Source organism: Musa acuminata, chromosome BXJ2-6 (assembly GCF_036884655.1).
Source record: "Musa acuminata AAA Group cultivar baxijiao chromosome BXJ2-6, Cavendish_Baxijiao_AAA, whole genome shotgun sequence".
NCBI lineage: Eukaryota > Viridiplantae > Streptophyta > Magnoliopsida > Zingiberales > Musaceae > Musa > Musa acuminata.
The window spans coordinates 12,982,232-13,002,802 of record NC_088343.1 but is presented as its reverse complement, the minus strand read 5'-3'; the positions used below and the strand labels follow the sequence as shown (position 1 = coordinate 13,002,802).

The window sequence follows — 20,571 nt, the reverse complement described above, 5'->3', positions numbered from 1 at the left end:
GTAGCGACCGATGGGGCCGGGAACCGAAGCGGCGGCCGAGGTGGAGCAAGCCGGCAGGCGGCATGGCGTGGAGTGTGGCGTTGTCCATAAGAGGAAGAGGTCTCCGCTTGGGGAAGACGACAGAAGGTCGTAAATGTCGGATGATGTCCTTATGCGAGCCTCCCTTCTTGTCCATGAAACTGCACGCCCCTCTCATCCCCCACATGTCCATGTTCTTGATTTGTCCTTCCATCCCTCGTTGGCGTCCGTCGTCTCTAAACCACACCACACCACTCCACTCCACACCAATCAATCTCTCTCTCTCTCTCTCTCTAGGAAGCCTTAAACTCAGTATACAGTCATATGCTCTAACTTCTATTTCATTCTAAATTAAGTATCTTATAGATCATATAAAGGTTAACGTTCTGAACGAGATTGACTCTGCGACGCTAATTGACGCGTCAAATGTCGAATGATTTCAGACTCTGAACAGCTAAACATTTCGATGGGGGGTTAAGATGTCCAATCATTGCTTGTGGGGTTATATGTGTGGAGTTGGAACTGCTCGGATAAGCCGCAGAGGACAATGAACGACTGCATTATTTAGAGAGGTGTGCTGAAAGGTAGGCAGAGTGCATTGTAGATGAACGACGCGTGCATTTTGTCTGTCCCATATCCATTTATATTTCTGGCCTGAAGCCCTAAAACTGGCTGACTTATATTTGGATGCGATGAGAGGTGTCGCTGTAGGTTTGTGGAGTCCCATTCACTTTTGGACTGTCATAGATTGTGTCACTTTCGGAGCCTATAAGAAGTAGTTAATTGGTTCATCAATTTTGTTTGATGATAATTATATGTCAAGTTAAACTCACAAAGTATATGAATCAGAGATCGTTTCTTGGGATGACTCACTATCGAGTCATCTCCAAAGAGGTGGAATTAATAAGTCGATATAAATGAAGAACCATCGGAAACTGGGTGGAAAGCATTGTTGCACAGTTGGTGGATTCCAAGTAATTATTTCATGTAATGAAAACACATTAATAGGAAGGAAAGGCCAGCAGATACAGATGTATGAGAACATGAATCACACAAAAGTTTCACAGCCAGTTTTGGCTAAAACAATTAAATTTGGTCCAAACTATTTTAAATCTTTTGAAGACAACCTGCCATCTGGTTTTTGTCGAAATTTTTTTCCTATTAGTGCCCTGCCATAGGAACGGGACTGGATGTCGTAAACATGAAGATCAAACGGTGTAAGAAATTGAGCAGCAACACTTTACCTGCTGCTTCTACAAGGATTAGTAACCTGCAGCTTGGCATTTCACCACAGAGATGCAGATGATGTTGTTGATTCTATATGGGAATGGCTTCAGGTGTTGATTCGGGCGCACCACTCCCACCACTGAGAACTGTAATGTTCCCATCGAAGTCGACATCCACAATTGCCGAGTCTCCCTCCTTAATCTCCCTGGCTAGCATTTTCTCAGCCAAGCTATCCTCCAGTAGTCTCATTATGGCTCTTCTAAGGGGCCTAGCCCCATAACTTGGGTTGTAACCTTCCTCCACCACCCTATCCTTAAATCTCTCTGTCACTTGAAGTTTTATATCCTTCCCTTTCAGCCTGTCAAATACCTCCTCGAGCATTATATCAGCAATCTCCTTGACCTCCAGTTTTGTAAGCTGTCGGAAGACGATCATTTCGTCTAGCCTGTTCAGGAATTCTGGCCGGAAGTACTGCTTCAACTCTTCCGTGACAAGGCTCTTGATTCGGTTGTAGCTGCTGTCCTTCTCATCATAGTCGAGATCAAAACCAATTCTACGCCCTCCCTTCTCGATCACACTACTCCCGACATTGGAGGTCATGATCAGGAGGGTACTCTTAAAATATACTGTTCGCCCTTTGCTGTCGGTCAACCTCCCATCCTCTAAAATCTGAAGCATCATATTGAAAACATCAGGATGGGCTTTCTCTATCTCGTCAAAGAGAACAACTGTATAAGGGCGACGACGAACAGATTCAGTAAGTTGACCACCCTCGGTGTAACCAACATAACCAGGTGGGGATCCGATGAGTTTGGATACGGTGTGCCTCTCCATGAATTCACTCATGTCCAGTCGGATCATGGCTTCCTCAGAGCCAAAATAATAGGAGGCTAGTGACTTTGCCAACTCTGATTTACCAACACCAGTTGGACCAGAAAATATGAAGCTGGCAATTGGACGGTTGGGATTCTTGAGACCGACACGAGCTCGCCGGATGGCACGGCTTATAGCTTTGACAGCCTCGTCCTGGCCAATGACACGCTTGTGGAGGGTTTCTTCCATCTTGAGGAGGCGGTCAGACTCGTCGGTGGAGACTTTCTCCACAGGAATTCCAGTCCAGGAAGACACAATGTGCTGGATGTCTGCTTCTGTCACCACAGGACCTGACTCACCAGCCTCGCTCTCCGCTTTGCTTCTCTCTTTCCCCTTGTCAATTAGGGCTGAGATCTGAGCCTTAAGCTCCATCTCCCGATCACGCAGCACCCCTGCCTGTCAAAGAAACCGAATCAGATAGATACTTTAGGATCACATATCTAGGAGCAGCTACAGGATACACAAACGTTACCAGGTATTGTTCAGTTATACTACTTAAAATACACGAATAAGATGTACTCTTAGCGCAATCAAATGATAATATTCAAAATTAAATTGAAACAATCGATGTACCTTTTCAAAATATTGGCTGCGGACCGCCTCATTTTTTTCTTTTGTAATCTGCCTTAGCTCTCTGTCAAGTTCTCTGGCATCCTCAGGAAGCTGTCAAGAACTAGTTTTGCTTAAAACACAATTGGCAGAACATCAAACTAGAGAGTATAATACCTTACCTTTGCATGACGAAGCCGAACACGAGAACCAGCTTCATCAATCAAGTCAATTGCTTTATCAGGCAAGAAGCGGTCACTGAAGGCACAGCAAAATGTATAAGAAATGTTAAGTGTATAAGAATAACCATTGCATTAGTGACAGAATATGAAGTCTTCTGAAAATATAAAGGGTTTGCACTGTTCCACGGTCATTTCTTTTCATCTGTTAAACCAAGACGAATGAAGAAGACTAGAATACTCAAAAAACTCATAAGATAGCACAGTAAAGCACAAGGGAAGAACTACTGACTTCAGAAAATGTCACTAGGAGAAAAAATATATAGCAGTGAATACCAAAAGAAGGTATTGTGCAATCATCAAAGTTCATCAAGAGTCAATTAGACACATCAAAGCTAAATCAATGAAGAGTCAATGGAACACAGACTTACACTTTATCCACTAGAAAAGAAATTTCCCAAAAGAGAATATGCTTCACTTTTTTCCACCATGGATGATATTTTTCTTCTCCAACATCAAAGGAAAAAAATAAAGAGAGAACAACACCAGTGGAGTCATTAAAAACTATCATCCATCATTTGGGTGTTAAATCTCCATGCTTCTAATACATACATAAATCTTCAACCATTTACTTGCTTGTTTTTTAATCAAGCTTAAGAACTAGTATCTTCTAGTACTTGTTAATTTTTTTATATTTCTGTTATAATTGTTCTAGGCTCAACTTGCACTAGTATCTTCTAGTGTCATATAAGTAAATTATATGACACTAACAGCAAAATGAACATTTGTTAGGAAATTAATCAGATCACTACATTTCAATTCATTCTCATAGGCAATAAATGCCTCATATCTAAAGAAACCAAATCCAATAACAAGATAGTATTAGTTTGAATCAACTAGAATATTATTATTCTAGCATTAGAATAGACAATTCATGTGCACACTGAACAAAACATGTAAATGTTGAGGCTCCAGAATTTCACGGTTTTACTCATCAAGCTAGCAAAAAAAGTTCTTATCCAATGAATCCTCATCACCTTCTTCTTTTAAAGAATCTTACAACCACTCCATCTAATTTTTTGTTTTTCAGTTGGAGATTTCACCAGTACAAAACAAGAGGTTAGAAAAAATATAACAACAAAAGAAAAGAACTCTATGAAATATTTACAATCCATTCCAAGTACCCAATGAAGTAAACAATGAGTAAAGAACAAAAGTAGAACAGTATTATTCAGGCATTCATGCTTCCATCCATAGAGATAAGGGGAAGAAAATAGAAGTTACAAAACATCCAAAATATATAGTTGTGTAAAACAAGTAGAGATAATGATTGTTAGATTTGGATAAGTATAAAGGACTGTTAAAACATAGCTCACAGACCTAATATATTGATAGGACAACTGAGCAGCAGCAACTATAGCTTCATCAGTGTAACAGAGTTTGTGGTGAATCTCATATCTTTCACGAAGCCCTCTAAGAATTTGAATTGCTTCATCCACTGTTGGTTCTGGTACTTTTACAGGTTGAAAACGTCTTTCCAGAGCAGGATCTTTCTCAATATGTTTCCTGTATTCATCGAGTGTTGTCGCTCCAACACACTGAAACAAATTAGCCAAGGAATCACTGCCTTAAGTCATTAAAAGCTTAAAGCTTTCCATGAATGAAAACAACTGGTTCATAACATATGAAGAGAGATCATAGATGATGAAACAAAGGAAAAAAAAAAAAAACAAATGCATACACTGTACCTGCAGTTCACCTCTTGCAAGAGCTGGTTTCAAGATATTGGCAGCATCTATAGCACCTTCTGCTGCTCCTGCTCCAATTAATGTATGTACTTCATCAATGAAGAGTATTATGTCATCACTTTGTTTAATTTCATCCATCAACTTCTTTAATCTTTCTTCAAACTCTCCACGATATTTAGTACCAGCGACAAGAAGCCCCATATCAAGGGTAATCACCTACATTTAAAGTTAGTGTTAATTATAACAAATTTAAAGACAACAGTGATACAGACAGGACAGTCTTGTAACCAACATGAAATATTCTTCAGCTAACCAGACATGCTATTAAACAAGGACAACGTCATACTGAAGTACAGATGAAAATTTTGACAAGAAGAAGCAATCTCAATAAAGGAAGCATGATGAAGCCTATGGCACAAGGAATCAAGATATACGAGCTGACGATATGAGGCAAGGGCTTAGATGAACCTCAACCTACAACTACAAGGATACATTATGCATATAAGTATAAAATGAAGAGAAAAAATCCAACAAACCTTTTTTCCTTCGATTGTTTCTGGAACATCTCCATTAGCTATACGCTGGGCAAGTCCTTCTGCAATGGCAGTCTTTCCAACACCGGGCTCCCCAATAAGGCAAGGATTGTTCTTCGTACGCCTTCCAAGAATTTGTGTAACACGTTCTATCTGCTCCTGCCTGCCAACAACTGGATCAAGTTTGCCCTGCAGTGTAATTATCTGCCTTAGATGATTGTTTTGTAATAACAACCAGGACGAAACAGAGTGGATGGCAAGAAAGAATACCTCCTCAGCCAACTTTGTCAAATTAGTTCCATACTCCTCAAGAGTAGGCATTTTATTGCCACTGCTTCCCCCCCCAACCCCAGCACCTACAGCTTCAGTGCTTTCACCAACCATTCGAATTACCTATTCCATAATGAGCTCAAAATTCACATCACTATTAAAAATTTACAACAACGAAGAACATGGACTAAACAAAAATTTGCCTGGGTTCGTATGTTGCTTGGATCAGCTCCAAGACTCTCAAGCACACGAGCAGCTACACCTTCACCCTCATGAAGAAGCCCAAGAAGCAAATGCTCAGATCCTATATAATTATGACCTGAAAATTCACCAAAATGTGTGAATCAGTCAAACTTAACACACAGGGAAAAGAAGAAATGCATTCATGTGATCATGCATGTTAACAGCGTCTATCTGCCGAATGTTGCTGGAGTGATTCAGAAGGCACGAGAACAAACATCCCCTTAGGAAACAACAAGCATTCTGTGGGGAGACAGTTAATCCGTTCTAGTCAGGGATTTGGGGACAGCTAAAACTAGAGGTTACCACAGTGGTTTTTAGCATGCACATATGTATCGAAGGCAATGATGTCTTTGTAGAGATGCTGGGTTATCCAGAAATTCCAGAAATCTTTGTATAAATAAATGAAGTATACCACCACAGAAATCAAACACATTGCTGAAAAGCTCATAATGTATATGACACCGTCTATGTCGCCAGAAACTGGTCACAAATGGGTGAGATGCTGGTGCAGGTGCAGAAAATGGCAAAATTTAGAAACATAGGTGCACTCGTTTGGTTCAGTGGCTGAAGTGGCATTGTGACATATTGGCAACAGTAAGAGTGAGTGCGGGCAAAGCACCATATGGCTGGAGGAATCCAGGCCAGCTAAGGCAGAAATGCAATGCAATGGCAACAGTGATGGTAGTGTGGCAGTACACCATATGGCCACAGTTATCCATTGGTTTTGTTCGGTGGGAAGTTCAAAATTCCATTGGTTTTGTTCCGATGAAGTGAACCAGAAAAAACCCTACTTATATAAGTCCATTTCCTAGATTAAAGGGAGTGGAAATTGTATCAATCAGTTAACAGACTCAAATTATGTTGTCAGTCATTTAAAGCTTTTGCTTTGAAGTTGATGGTATTTCAATGCTGAACTCTATATTTTATTATGCTTCACCTCTTACTTTGACTGCAAACTAAACAAAAGTGCACTAGATTCACGTATAGTAAACTGCATTTCTAACATGTCCTGAGTTACATGAAAAAACAAGGGCACTAGGATTGCATGGTCATTTGAAAGGGAAATTTGAAATGAACTAGAAACAGAGCAGCATATATTTACATTAGCAAATCAGAAGATAGGTGATCATCAGTATAATGCTTTCAACAAAGTATTACAAGTTTATAGAAACAGGAGTTAAATGACAGGTTTAAGACAAAACTGTCTGCAGGACAGTTTTAAGTACCAAGTTGACGAGCTTCCTCTAACGATAGTTCTAAAACACGCTTTGCACGTGGTGTAAAAGGTATCTCGACAGCAACAAATCCACTTCCCCTTCCAATAATCTTTTCCACTTCCACACGGGCATCCTTAAGATTAATTCCCATTGATTTCAAAACTTTTGCGGCAATACCAGTCCCTTCACCAATAAGGCCTAACAATATTTGCTCTGTTCCAACAAAGTTGTGGCCTAGACGTCTTGCCTCTTCTTGAGCAAGCATAATAACTTTAATTGCCTTCTCCGTGAATCGCTCAAACATAGCTTTAGTGACTAATCGAGTGGGTCTTCCCCGTGGGTTAGTTATATATCCTGAAACCACTGAATGAAAATCCTGTCGATGTCTTGAAGAGAACAAGTTATCTGCAACTCGCAAGCCTGCAAACCCTTGCAGTCTTAAGGGATGCATTCGCAGCTGGCATATCATTCTGTCACCCCTTTTAGCCTTTCCAGAACCTTGAAGCTGACTGTGGCTCCTGTTCATGATGACAGCAGGAAGAACTGCCGACTGAACCAAAGAACCAGCCATCTCTTCTTCTAATAATTAATAGGAGACAAATAAACTTAGGTGGTGGCAGTACCTGCAGGCAACAAGATATTGTTAGACATGAATATTAGCACCTTCTTATATCAACAAATTATTATCTCAGATAATTGACCACATAGTGACTAGTACTATTGGAGATCTCAAGCTTAATGCCTGAAGGTAAAAGGTAAAAGGAAAAAGGAAATGCCATAAGGTGACTGGTAAAATTTAGACAAACAAGAATGGTAACTTGTGATTTTTTTTCCCAATCTCTACCACACTCACTCCTTTTGCATATGATAACTTATGATCTGTCTCCATACTCTTTCAATCTTTTGAAATTATTTCAAAATCACAATTTACCAAACCAACTTTTGTTTATGTTCTCAAGAATATTTTTTGAGGAATACTTTCTTAGGAATGCATCCCTCGGATTGAGAATAAGTATGGATCGATAACAATGCTAAATAATATTTTCTCTAGTTTGAGATGAATTAGTGCCACGATTTAGAAAGAGAGAAAATCAGAAGAAGCTCAATCCAAGCTTTCTGGCACCTCAAAAAACATAACCTTTTCCTTGAAAAGTCTTGAACAAACATTAAGCGACCTAGAATGACATTGTCGCTAAAAACCTAATACACGATACATGTAATCATTAACCAAAAAAATGCCCTGATGCTCCCAAAGCCTCCCAAGTTCTACGCCAACCAGACACTTGAATTCATTGTCTACACTATATATCATCCAAGAAGAGATATTGGTATAAACCATGTGCAAGACAACAATTTCAACTACAAAATAGCTACATCGCATGAGTTAAATGCTATTTACAGAACATCGTTGCGTCCGATCACATGTAAATCTAGATTCCCAAGAGCAACCCAATGCAAAATAAGGAAATGGGAGATCAACAAGATGATGGAAGCAGAAACATAACAACCCAAGAACAGAATCGCCGGAATGCCTCCGCGAGGATCAATCGACACAACGACGACTCATCACCGACATTGGCAATCTTTGAGCTAAACAAGCAGATGAAATCATAGACGCGATGAAATCTGGCGCTGACCGAGTAAACGAACCCCAAGAGCAGATGTATGGGAAGGTGAGGAGAAGCGGACCACCCGTCACCCGTCCTTTCGTGACGAGGGGACGAAGGGAGAGGAGGCGGCGGCGAGGACGCCGAGAGGAGCGCGACACATTTATAGCTCTTCCCAGAAGACCTTCTCTGGACCATTAAAACCGTACACAATTTGTACCTTCTTAGTGATTGGATCTACCAATGATCTATACGATGCACGAGGAGGTCGCGTCGTGGGTACAAAAACTGTGTTGGACGTCATCAATGATACGGTGAAAGAAAGCGATCGGTTGCGTGACGATTCGCGTGACGAGGAAATCGGGTCTTCCCATGGCCCGCTCAAGTGGATCCCATTACTTGACGGATGGCAGTGATGAATCCGAATCCGCTAACCCGTTAAAAAGGCTATTTTTTACCTGTCAAAATAATTGAGCTCACACCAAATCCAATTCATACACATTTGGTTAAATTATGATGGCTCAACATTTTGTTTGAGATATTATTTCTCTATTTAATTAAGAAATCATTGACATAATCATCCAATTAACTTACATCTTTTTTTATATATTTCTATAATATTTTTTATATTATTTGTTTTGTTTCCCTTATCACAACTCATTTTATATGCTATCGTTCCCAACATTGCAACTCGTGTGGGTTTGAAGGCCTAATGGGCCGATTAATGACACCATTTAATTCGGGCCACATAGCGGCCCAACAATTCAAACACCAGAGACCATTAGGAGCCCAATGGACACAAATCCAATTCAATTGAATCCATCTTTTATGTCCGTTAATTCCACCCGACTTTGGCAATTCTGATATATAGTTAGCTAAAAGATAATGTTACTTTGGATTATTAGAATTTGGACATGGAGATCTGTTTTGGAGGTCAATTAGTGAAGAATTGAAGAATATGTTATGAAAGGGATGATTCTATTCATTGAAATTATAAGTATTTATGCAGGTCTTAATTGAAAGATTTCCCATGATCAAACACTCAAATCAGGTAATCAGCTTAGCTATTCAAATCTATGATTAATCCTCAAATCATAGATTGATTGAGGATATAAGGAAGTAGGGATTTTATTCCATTTGTGTTTCTACCATGATCTTCTATTAAGCCCCCGTAAAATTAATCTTCTATCAATGATATTAATCTTAGACCGATGTAATTGAAATGTCTTACAGGGGAGATACTTTGTGAGGGAGTCTGCTAATTGATCAGAAGTATGTACATAAAAAATATATAGTTGATGATTGATAACTTGATCTCTGACGAAGTAAAAATCGATAATAATATGTTTCATGTATGAGTGGAACACTATATTGGCTCATAGGTAGGTGGCACCGACATTATCATAGTATATTATAAGAGTCGATTTGGAGGTAATGACAAGTTTCTACAGTAGATTGATGAACCAATTGAGTTCTGCATCGGTGGTGGCGATGGCTTAGTATTCAGTTTCAGTGATTGATCTTACGATTTTTTTTTTCTTAAAACTTAAACTAATTGGACTTACCTTAAGGAAGACAATATAGGCTAACGTAGACACCCTATCATCAATGTTGTTTGCTCAATCATCAATGAATGTATGAAGATGAAGTGATGAGTGTTTATGAAGAAAAAGTCTATGATTGAGAGTCTCATTTAGATACTGTGAGACTCGTTTTACTACAAACGAATGTATAGTGGAGGATTGATATATAAATTATGATAATTTATTAGCTACAAATGAGATATAAGAACGTGTGAGATATAAGTACTATAAAAAGCCAAGTACTTGTTGGCACTATGTAGGATTCGTAGTAAGGCTACCATCATATAATTTGAGTGATTCAAAAGTGGAGAGTAGGGTGACAACTTCTTTGGCATTCTGCATGTTCATCTTTGATAGTAAATTTTGAACATACTTCTTTTGAGATAAGAAAAGTCTAGAAGATATGAACATTGCTTCTACTCTCAAAAAGTAGCTTAAGGTTCCTACATCTTTGTTGAAGAAACGATTTGCCAATTGCTTAAGGAATTACTTTATCGCCATAAGATTATTACATGTAATAATAATGTCATCTACAAACACTAATAGATATATAGTATTTTCCTTTTGTTACCATACAAATAATAAGGTATCAAACTTGGAGTTGATTAAGTAAGTTGATGTCAAAAATAAGCCAATTTTGATATACCAAACTCTTCGAGCTGGACGATAAATAGATTTTTGTAGTTTACAAATATGGCTTGGATATAGATGGTGGATAAAGCCAAGAGATTGTTACATAAAGATATCTTCGGCTAAAGTCTCCCGTAAAAAAGTATTGTTAATATCTAATTGACGTATATGTTAGCTTTGAGTGACATCCAAACTTAAGATAAGTAGAATTATTGTTAGTTTAACAATTGGAATAAATGTTTATGAGAAGTCAACATCTGGTCATTAGTGAAACCCTTTAGCTTTTAGACATGTTTTGTATTTGGCAACGAATCCATTTGGGTTCTGCTTAATTCAAAAAATCTACTTACATTCGATGATATTTTGTGTATGATGAAATAGTATAAGGGTCTATTTGTCATTATAGAGTATGACATCATATTCTTCAGGTATGACTTTATGCTAGTGCGGAGATTTTTAGGCTTAAGTGATAATTGTGAGTTCAATAGGTTCACATGAAGAGCTTGTGATAGCATGAAGGTCAAGTATTTAATATGGTTTAAAGATGTTATTTTTGGAGCATATTATTATTGGAAAATTTAGAATAGAAATTTTTAGAGCGATGTTATTTTAGAGCGTATTATCATATGCATAGTGGAAGGGTAGAAAATAAAAATCTAATACTTTCACAAAAAATAAGAAGGTTCCGTCGTCGTGCGAAGATTGGTGCGTAAAAACCCACAAAATAAAAAACTATGCATATAAGAAAGATGTGTTACCTAGGGATATCATATATCCCCGGAAACCTATAGATCTATGGGAGAGGATGAAGAAGTCAATTGTCCTCATCTCTAATAGTGATCTACATAGTATGAGCTGCGAAGACGCTCCTCAAATCACTGCACAATCCTCCTTTTCATGCGCACCATGCGATCAAAAAGGGATAAGCTCTTCTTGCTTTCTACGTGCCCCAAGTAGAGGCTGTTGGCTGAGAAGGAGAGGGAGAGAGGAGAATAAGAGATGGTAGCTAAAAAAAGTTTAGCTTATGACCCTTTGGTTTTTTTCTATTTATAGATGTCCCTATAAACTTACCCTAATGGATCCTGCCTATTGGGTATTAGATATTCATCCAACTACCCAAGCCACTTGGATTAATGGATCTCTACCCAATAATCTCTCGTTGACACTTATTAAATCTCATCTATAAGATACAATAATTTAGGGATTTATTGGATATCCAATAAGATAGGGGCTTTGACGGATATCTCATATCCGAATCTTTACTCGTCGCAACACCTACCATATGCATGTAACCCTCTAGGCCTAATATTGAGCCGGTCATAATTTATACCTGTCAGAACTCTTTTTGGTTCAGTGAATTATTATCTTCATAATAATTTACTTGGCTCATCGACTTTGGATGTATTAGGCCATTAAGTCGCAATCCCAAATAATATAGGGTAATCCAATCTATTGAACATATCTGTCCTCAATTACTGTATATCTATAATCTCTCATCCTTCTAATATCCTAGAGACCGTATTCTAGGCATGATGTTGTTAGGCTCATACGGTTTCTACTTGAATCTCGCTCTAATCAGATTCTCCAGAATAACTCTCTCTCTCTCTCTCAATCTAAATGACCCTTGCCAAAGATTTTTTTAAGCAAGAACACATAGGATATTTCTCTTATGACATCGAGAGAGAATGATCCTCTATCGATACTTAATTACCCTTGTAAGGTTGGCTACCACTCTTGATAACTGGTTGTGTTATATTTGAAATTTTAATGCTTGTAAGTCTAGTATCAAAGAGTGGAGTATTTATACAGGACATCCTTTGTGTCTCAAGTTTAAAAACTAAATACACAACTGAGATGACAAAATTACTATCTGATAATAAGGTATCATCAATCATCTAACATTCTATGAGCGGATCAATAAATGAACTCGTTCTCTAATGAGCACCTACACTGTATCCATATTGTCCCCACACGAGCAATTATGAGACCAACCACCTCCATCATATGGATAGATATATAGTACATCGATCTATCTGATTATCTCGATGTTTCTCTCGAGTAACCTATAACCCCATATTATTTAGAGTATGTGTTTAATGGCGAATCGATCTTATTATCGTGATCTCGTCATGATCCGATTTTCACTAGATAGATTCATGGATATCATAATTTATGTAACGAATAATATAAAATAAGAAAAATATCAAATAAATAATATGTAAAAAAGTATATATCATATTATAAGTGTCATCACTCACGTGATTGGCTTGTATGGTACCTATGACTAGTATGTGTCATGTGATGTTTAGGCATAATGGTATTATTGGGTTGTGTTATACGTATGAGAATTAGTTAAGAGTTATTGACACATACCTGACTAAGCTGATGTACTTCAGTATCATTTGATCGAGGAGAGGATAAAAAAAATCATTTTTAGCGCTAAGGGTATTGCTTCATCAGGCAACACAGGATGAATTTATGGAGAAGTTATAGAGGGTGTGAGGTGTTGCTGAACTAGAGTGATAAGGGAGTGTATGTCTTGAGGAAAACTACTAGTTGACATAGTAAGAGGTATGTTTGAGGGGGTCTGAAGTATACTCATATGAATCCAATATGTATAGTTGTTGAAGTGGCTCGCGTAGCTAAAGACCTATGATTTTAGAAGAGAAAAGTAGACTTAACTGTTAAATCTCGTATTTTGATGATGAAACCAATTGATAAGTATTTATGATTTGATCTGCATTTTGAGTGACGTAGGATGCTTCGATTAGGATGAGACAATTAAAGCAGAAAGAATCATGTTGGGCCGGAGAAAAATATGTCAAAAGATTGAACATCGGGTCGGAGGATCGATCGACGTATTGATAGAAGGTTTCAGGCCATGGATTCGGGCATCGGGCCAAGAAGAGCGGATATTACGCCAAGGATATCAGAGTTACGGAGTCAACTGACCGATTGGGTAATGGGCCGTAAAAGAGGACGATGCGCCAAAGAATCGGACGAAGCGTCGAGGGACCAATGACATGCCGGACAACATGATTAATGCTTAGTATTAATTATATAGATCGAAGTATATTTTACATGTTCAGGATTAACTACGATAGCAAGGCATAAAGCAAAATGAAGTCCCGAAGTCAAGGATGCGATTTCGTTGGGAGTTCGAGAGTTCGTCGGAAGTTCTGCAGGAACTAGCTAAGAAGTCTCGGAGCTTGCTAGAGAAGCTTGTTGGAACTCGCCAAGAAGATTGTCGTGCAGTCTAGGAGCTTGCCGGGAGTCCGCTGGAACATTGCTGAGAGATCGTCGGAAGTTTGCCGGAAGATCGCCAAAAGAAACTAGACATATAAACTTGTTTAGCTTAGGAAATGTCTTAGAATTCATAGTTAGCAGGTAATTGGGATTAGATTTGAATCAAACCAATTAGGGGCTAGTTGGGCCCATGTAAGAACTGTGTTGGGCCTAATGAAAAGGCCCAAATAGTGTCCCAAGAGATGACACCGTCGTGGCACAGTCTCCTAGACCATGTCAAGCGGTGATACCGTTCAGACACAACCTCCGAGAGGCTGCAAGCGGTGGTACCGCCTAATGTCAGGCGATGGTACCACCAGACTGGGCTGTGGTATCGCCCAGTGCAGTGTCAATGTCAGACTGACACTAGCGGTGGTACCACCCGGACCTAGAAAACCCGGGATAATATGTTTTTAGGCTCTAAGTTTGAATCAACTTGAGGCCTATAAATACCCCTCTAGTCTAAGTGTTAGAATAGTTTGAGAGAGGACTGAGTGCTTGTAAGGATTATCTCCTAAACCCAGTGCAGTGTCAATGTCAGACTGACACTAGCGGTGGTACCACCCGGACCTAGAAAACCCGGGATAATATGTTTTTAGGCTCTAAGTTTGAATCAACTTGAGGCCTATAAATACCCCTCTAGTCTAAGTGTTAGAATAGTTTGAGAGAGGACTGAGTGCTTGTAAGGATTATCTCCTAAACCCGGTAAAAGGAGAATATGGGTGTAAGAAGGAGGTTAATCTTCGCCTATTAAAGGAAGATTGATAGTAGATGCCGGTGGCCTCGACGGAAGAGGAATCGGCGGAGTGGATGTATGTAATGATGACCAAACCACTATAAAATTGGCGTGTTCTCTAGTTTGCATTTACTTCCTGCAATTTACATTAACTGCAAACTGCCTTCAATACGCTCTTACTTCGCTTTCAAAGTTAAGCATTTATGAGTTCGATTTTATTGTACGAAAGGATTTTTCGAAACCGATGTTTTTATCCGCTGCACTAATTCCGCCCCCTCCCCCCCCCCCCCCCCCTCTCTTATTGCTGGCTCCTATTCCTAATATTAACAAAATTAACATGACATAATATAAAGATTTTTTAAGTTTGAGGATTACAACACCAAAAAATATTATATTTAATAGAGTCTTTATGAAGATACAAGACTTGGATCTTAAGGTTAACTTATATGAAGCATAGGGTTATAGTTAGGGATAACATAAATAACTCAATACTTTGATTTTTTTAAGTTTGGAATGTAAGGTTTGTCACCGAGGAAGAAGCCATTAAGGATAGAGTGCTCAGAGTAAAGATCGACAAGATGCGATGATTTGAGAAACAAGTAGGGATGCTTCACTAGAGTTCCACGAGATCTGGGGGTAGGGAATGCCACAAGAGAAGGAGGAAGCAGAGCTGGTCTTGTAGAAGCATAGTAGGGTAGTGGTGTCATTGACGCTTCGGAGGAAGAAGAGAGAGTCTAAAGACCTGAGCGAGGACCAATAAGGGGTCCGATCTATGAGTAGGACAACAAAATCGCCAGAGAGGAGTAGTATTAGCAAATCAAATGAAGCAGGGCAATCATAACCACTGCGAAAACGTTGTCGTATCAATTCAGAAGAGGGAGGAGGTTGTTGTCAGCATAAGGAGGAAGGGGGAAGACAACTGATGAGGGTAATAATGGCGACATGACGCGCTACGACGTCAGCCATGACTGGATGACACTCTGCCCGAAAGAGGGCAATAATGCCGACGCGATGTGCGCTTACGTCACCCGCTCTCAGACAATGACTTCATCGTTGTCTGACCCAACGCGCTCGACCGAGGCAGAGGAGAACGACCACCGAGGCACGCCCATACCCTGCGGCAGTTCGATTCTCCACGCAACGTCAATGGCGATGTCAGACGCCATCAGAGGTACGATCCTGCCTCCTGCAGGCAGGCACGTCAGGTAACACTAAACTGCCCTATAAATACCCCCGAGTTCTAAACGAGGGGGGGAACACTTCTTCACTAAAAACTCCCTCCACATCATCTAACTTGATCGTCGGAGGGGTCGGGCCGAGCTTCCGACCTGACCTGTGTGCAGGTACAAGGGCGGGGTTGCATCTTCCCGGCGCTGCGAAGAAGCTTCACTCCCGACGCAACGTCCCGACCGGACCACCATAATCGACCACCTCAGCAGTCTCGAGGAACGCTGTGCAAGACCCCCGCGCATTCGGACCCAAACCAAGCCGCGTCGACCCCGAGGCCACGGCATAAAGTTGTTTACACTAACAACAACTGCAATAAGATGAAGAAGAAGGGGCACCTACAATGGGTGGAAAGGAAGAGAGGGAGGAGAGACGTTAGATTAATCAAGGGTAGCACGACTTTCGATGATTGAAGTCGTAGCAATGACAGCAAAGATAACAAGATGTCGAGGTTTGAGAAAGATCATCGAGCAAAAGAGGAAACCAGCAATGACATATCAACAAAGAAGAGAGGTTACTATCGTTGGATAACGATGAAGGAAAAGTCTTGTTCAAGACAAGAAAAGCTCTGATACTGTATAGAATTGAGAAATATATTATAAAATAGATGATTCTGTTCATTGAAATGATAAGTATTTGTATAGATTTTGATTCTGATATTTTCCTCAATCAAACACTTAAATCGTAATAAGAACAACTACTTAAAGATATTATATTAATGCCACATGCTAAAAGGAAATAAAAAAATAAAAGATATTATTTCATGTGTATCTCTATCACGTGCTTTTATCAATTAACATATCTAAGTGTGTTTTGTATTAATGTCACATGCTAAAAGGACAATGAGAGAGACACCAAGAAGCTTGCATGATAAAGTAATATACCATAATAATTAAGCAAAGATGTGAAGCTTCATGCATGGCCAGCTTGTTCGCTTCTTATTTTATACTTGGCAGTACACATTATCTCCTTCTATTAATCGAATGAAGCCGTCGGCGAAGAGCCGCAAATTAAATGATTCAGCCTATTCTAATCCTTCTCGCAACAACAAGTAGCTAATGAGTGCCTAAATTGCAAGCTATCTCTTGGATCGTCCCAAAGGTTGAAGTCGACAAGAACAAAGCTTTCCTTTTACTTAAAGAAACCTGCGGCTACTCAACGTGAAAGGTGGGAGTTAAATGACACCATTAATCCGGCGACCAACCAAATAACGACAGCGGCGGCGGCGGAGGCAGTAATGATCCGAATCGAGGGCCGTCCGATTGCGATCATGCGGTTCGGCCAGCCCGTCATCATTGCATGGCACAAGCATTAAAGAAAGCCACACCCTGTTGTTAATAGTGTGGCGTACACGTACAGCAGCAACAGGGGAGGCCAGCTGGGGATGTCTCCCCACCCTGATGAAAGAGACAACATGGGAATTCCATCAAATGATCGCAGGGAGGGGTGGAACACAACTGCATGGGGGATAAAAGGAGGCGAAGAAGATGATGGGGGAGAGAGGGGTTGCTTTTTGGATGTAGTGCAATTAGGCGCACCAGCTTTTTGGAGTTCATGGCAGCAGTCATCCACTGCAGAGTCAAAACACAGCACGATTGGACCCTTTTTCCCTGCATTTAGCTGATGCCACGCCATGGATGATGGTCCAGAAGACCGACCAGCCATGGCCAACACATTAATAATACAGACAAGAGAAGGGAGAAGGTGAGTGAGCTGTGCTTGTCATGCCAGCTTCTTCGAGCCGAAACCATGTGTTCTGTGTCCTCTTGAAACTGGAATGTCATCACCTGTATTCATAGCTTTTATTGCCATAGACGTGATGGTTCATCTGATGTCTTGGCTCTCTGATTCCTCCGGTCAAAGAATCGGGGAGGTTTTACCCCTCAAAGGAACGAAACGAGGTGAAGCTGCTGCTGCGGAGATCTTTTCTCCACCTGCTTTTGGAAAATCTGGGAGCAGCTTTTATGGCTGAAACCTAAGAGCCTCCTCGCTCACCTGCTCTGCAATTAATTTCAACTCAGCTGAGACCGAGCACGCCGGGCCATCATTTTCTTACCGTCTCTCTCTCTCTCTCTCTATCTCTCTACCTGCCTCTGTTTCTGCTCTCCCGAAAGCAGCAACAACGATGATACAGCACACCAAACCGTCCCCTTATACGTTGACGAGACCACTCGTTGCCTGTCACACGGTGACCTTCTGCGTCCCCTCCTCTCCCTCTGGCGGGAAGACAAAAGCCGACGCGAATATTAAAGCAAACGCCACGGGTTTTGCTGCCGTACGTGGCCCACCATGCAGCAACGCGCAGTTCCAAAGCATGGGCGCCACCCGATTGGGGGGACACGCGTCGATAAACCGGTGGCTGACAGGGCTTTGCGTTACGAGGCGAGTTGCAGCGAGGAGGGGCCCAACGGGGCCTCCCCTGTTTTGCGGTATGAAGTCATCGGAAGGGGGCGACATCTCGTGCTGTGTAAACAATGGTTTCCCTGCGACGGGGTCTGCTGCGAGTTAACGTGTAACAGAAGCATCGATAGGCTCTTCTCGACGTGATTTCTTGGCAGGGCTTATGTTTTCCATTTTATCCATCCCAAATTGGCCTTTTCGGATCCAAAAAGCAGATCTACTCTTTTTTTTTTATCGCAGATAATATTATATCGGCAAGCGGGTTGCATGGGGAAGCGAGCTCGTCGTCGTTATATAGTGGAGGAAGGTGAGAGACCGCAGACCGAAGGAGCTGCGAAGGCAATAGAAATATAAGCGAGCTTCCGTGGTCCAAGGATCGTGTCCCACCCTGCCTTCACCTTCACCGTTGTTAGGATGCTCCGACTTGTCTCCAGGCACGTACTCTCCGTTTCTTAGGCTTGCACCTTTTTGGTTTTACGTGGTTTCTTGCCCTCCGGGATTGAGATTAAAGGTGTGGGGGCTGTCGATTGTTCTCGAATTGTGATCACTATGGGTTGTGAAACGGAGCAGGAGAGTGGCCGTGGCCGGAAGGAAGGATGGCTCGTGGCAGAAGCGGGTGAAGTTCTCGACGGCGGTGCGGAGCGGAAGGTGAGTCTAAGAGTCGGTCTTGGCTTCATGCGAGGCGAAGTTCTTATTGGGATGCGACAGTCGTTTGATGACTGTTTCGCTGTTCTAAATGCACCGCCGCAGGTTGGAGGGGAAGGTGGCTTTGGTGACCGGCGGAGCAAGCGGGTTGGGCAAGGCGACGGCCCTCGAGTTCATCCAGGAGGGTGCGAGCGTCGTCCTCGCGGACGTCAATGCGCAGTTGGGTCGGCAAGCAGCCCAACAGCTCGGCCCGAGAGCCGAATTCATCGAATGCGACGTGACCGTGGAGCCGCAGGTAGCCGAGGCCGTCGACTTCGCCGTGGCCCGCCACGGCCGGCTTGATATCATGCACAACAGCGCCGGCATCGCTGGGCCGCCGACGGCTACCGACGTCGCCCGCCTCGACCTCGCTAGCTTCGACCTCGTCATGGGCGTCAACGTCCGGGGGACACTGGCGGGGGTCAAGCACGCTGCCCGCGTGATGGGCCCGGCGGGCGCCGGCTCCATCATCTGCGTCTCCAGCATCAGCGGCCTCATGGGCGGCCTCGGCACGCACCCGTACGCCATCTCCAAGTTCGCGGTGGCGGGGATGGTGAGGTCGCTGGCCGGCGACTTGTGCCGCCGCGGGGTCCGAATCAACTGCATCTCGCCGTTCGTGACCCTGACGCCCCTGGTGGTGGATCAATTCACCCAGTTGTACGGCGACGTGGGAAGACAAAGGATGGAGCAGATCGTGGATAGTGTGTGCGAGCTGAGGGGAGCAAGGAGTGAGGATATGGATGTGGCGAAGGCGGCCGTCTACTTGGCGTCTGATGAGTCCAAGTACGTCTCGGGTCATAATCTCGTGGTGGATGGGGGGTTCACAAGCTACAAGCACCTTAATTTGCCGATGCCGGAGGGGATTAAGCCATGACAGAGTTGGTCACAACTGGTTTACATGTGTGTGTATGGACCCAAACTGTAGTGGAGATGGTGCATTCACGATGATCTTATCTTAGTTCATTAGTTGGAGGCAGTGAAAGGAATGGCGGTCCATTTCATGAAAGACAATATATATAAACCATACCAATCTGGCTTTGAAAGGAGCCACCGTTCAGGTAGGGAGTGGACTTTATCATTGTATCTGGAATTAATGGTGATGGGTGGTAGCCATGTGGGCTGTCCTGGGGATGCTGGTCCTACGCGTTAGAATGTTTCGAGCTTTGTCCAAAATGCTTCTTTGATCAATGGAATTAGGATCATATTACCAACTCCTATCCTCTTAAGTCACTTTGTGTCTTCGAACACGCCATTGTATGTATGTAAGGCAATAGAGTAGATGATTCCAGGCAGTGAAGCAACAATGTTTTCTCTGCTAATGGCCAAGTTAAGACAATAATAAATTGAGTTCTTGCCTTTATATTCATAAGAATTCCTGCTTAAACATCAAAATCCATACCCTCTTCAATACAACCAACCAAACATCTAAGTACAGTTCAAGTGGCAGCATTCTCTTTAGCCGAGTGATCCATCCATATGTTTTTGTATGCCATACATATCAATAAACTACTACATTCTCTTTCTTAACACAGTAACGGTTCGATTTGGTCTTAATAGCCCAT

The 20,571-nt window shown here is 41.7% G+C and overlaps 2 protein-coding genes across 2 annotated transcripts; one reads left to right on the top strand and one right to left on the bottom strand.

The window, feature by feature from the left end:
* Positions 1 to 994: 994 nt before the first annotated feature.
* Positions 995 to 8,611, bottom strand: LOC103987981 (chaperone protein ClpC1, chloroplastic). Its single transcript, XM_009406468.3, has 10 exons — positions 8,366 to 8,611; positions 6,867 to 7,480; positions 5,601 to 5,716; positions 5,398 to 5,520; positions 5,131 to 5,316; positions 4,595 to 4,810; positions 4,227 to 4,444; positions 2,850 to 2,925; positions 2,692 to 2,781; positions 995 to 2,514 (listed from the first exon to the last, which is right to left on the bottom strand). The coding sequence occupies exons 2-10, from the start codon at positions 7,426 to 7,428 to the stop codon at positions 1,336 to 1,338; spliced, it is 2,766 nt and encodes a 921-aa protein (XP_009404743.2). The 5' UTR covers positions 7,429 to 7,480; positions 8,366 to 8,611; the 3' UTR covers positions 995 to 1,335.
* A 9,192-nt stretch (positions 8,612 to 17,803) lies between these two features.
* On the top strand, positions 17,804 to 20,389 carry LOC135614962 (zerumbone synthase-like). Its single transcript, XM_065112869.1, has 3 exons — positions 17,804 to 18,759; positions 18,896 to 18,973; positions 19,076 to 20,389. Exons 1-3 carry the CDS (start codon positions 18,740 to 18,742, stop codon positions 19,881 to 19,883), a joined length of 906 nt encoding a protein of 301 aa, XP_064968941.1. The 5' UTR covers positions 17,804 to 18,739; the 3' UTR covers positions 19,884 to 20,389.
* Positions 20,390 to 20,571: the final 182 nt, after the last annotated feature.

Excerpts from the sequence above, each read along its gene's own strand:
- LOC135614962 (XM_065112869.1), top strand. The coding sequence starts at position 18,740 with ATGCTCCGACTTGTCTCCAG. Across the intron at positions 18,760-18,895 it reads ATGCTCCGACTTGTCTCCAG|GAGAGTGGCCGTGGCCGGAA; the intron begins GCACGTACTCTC and ends GAAACGGAGCAG. Across the intron at positions 18,974-19,075 it reads ACGGCGGTGCGGAGCGGAAG|GTTGGAGGGGAAGGTGGCTT; the intron begins GTGAGTCTAAGA and ends GCACCGCCGCAG.
- LOC103987981 (XM_009406468.3), bottom strand. The coding sequence starts at position 7,428 with ATGGCTGGTTCTTTGGTTCAGTCGGCAGTTCTTCCTGCTGTCATCATG. Across the intron at positions 5,521-5,600 it reads CAAGCAACATACGAACCCAG|GTAATTCGAATGGTTGGTGA; the intron begins GCAAATTTTTGT and ends ATTATGGAATAG. Across the intron at positions 2,926-4,226 it reads TTGTCCTATCAATATATTAG|TGACCGCTTCTTGCCTGATA; the intron begins GTCTGTGAGCTA and ends CTGTGCCTTCAG.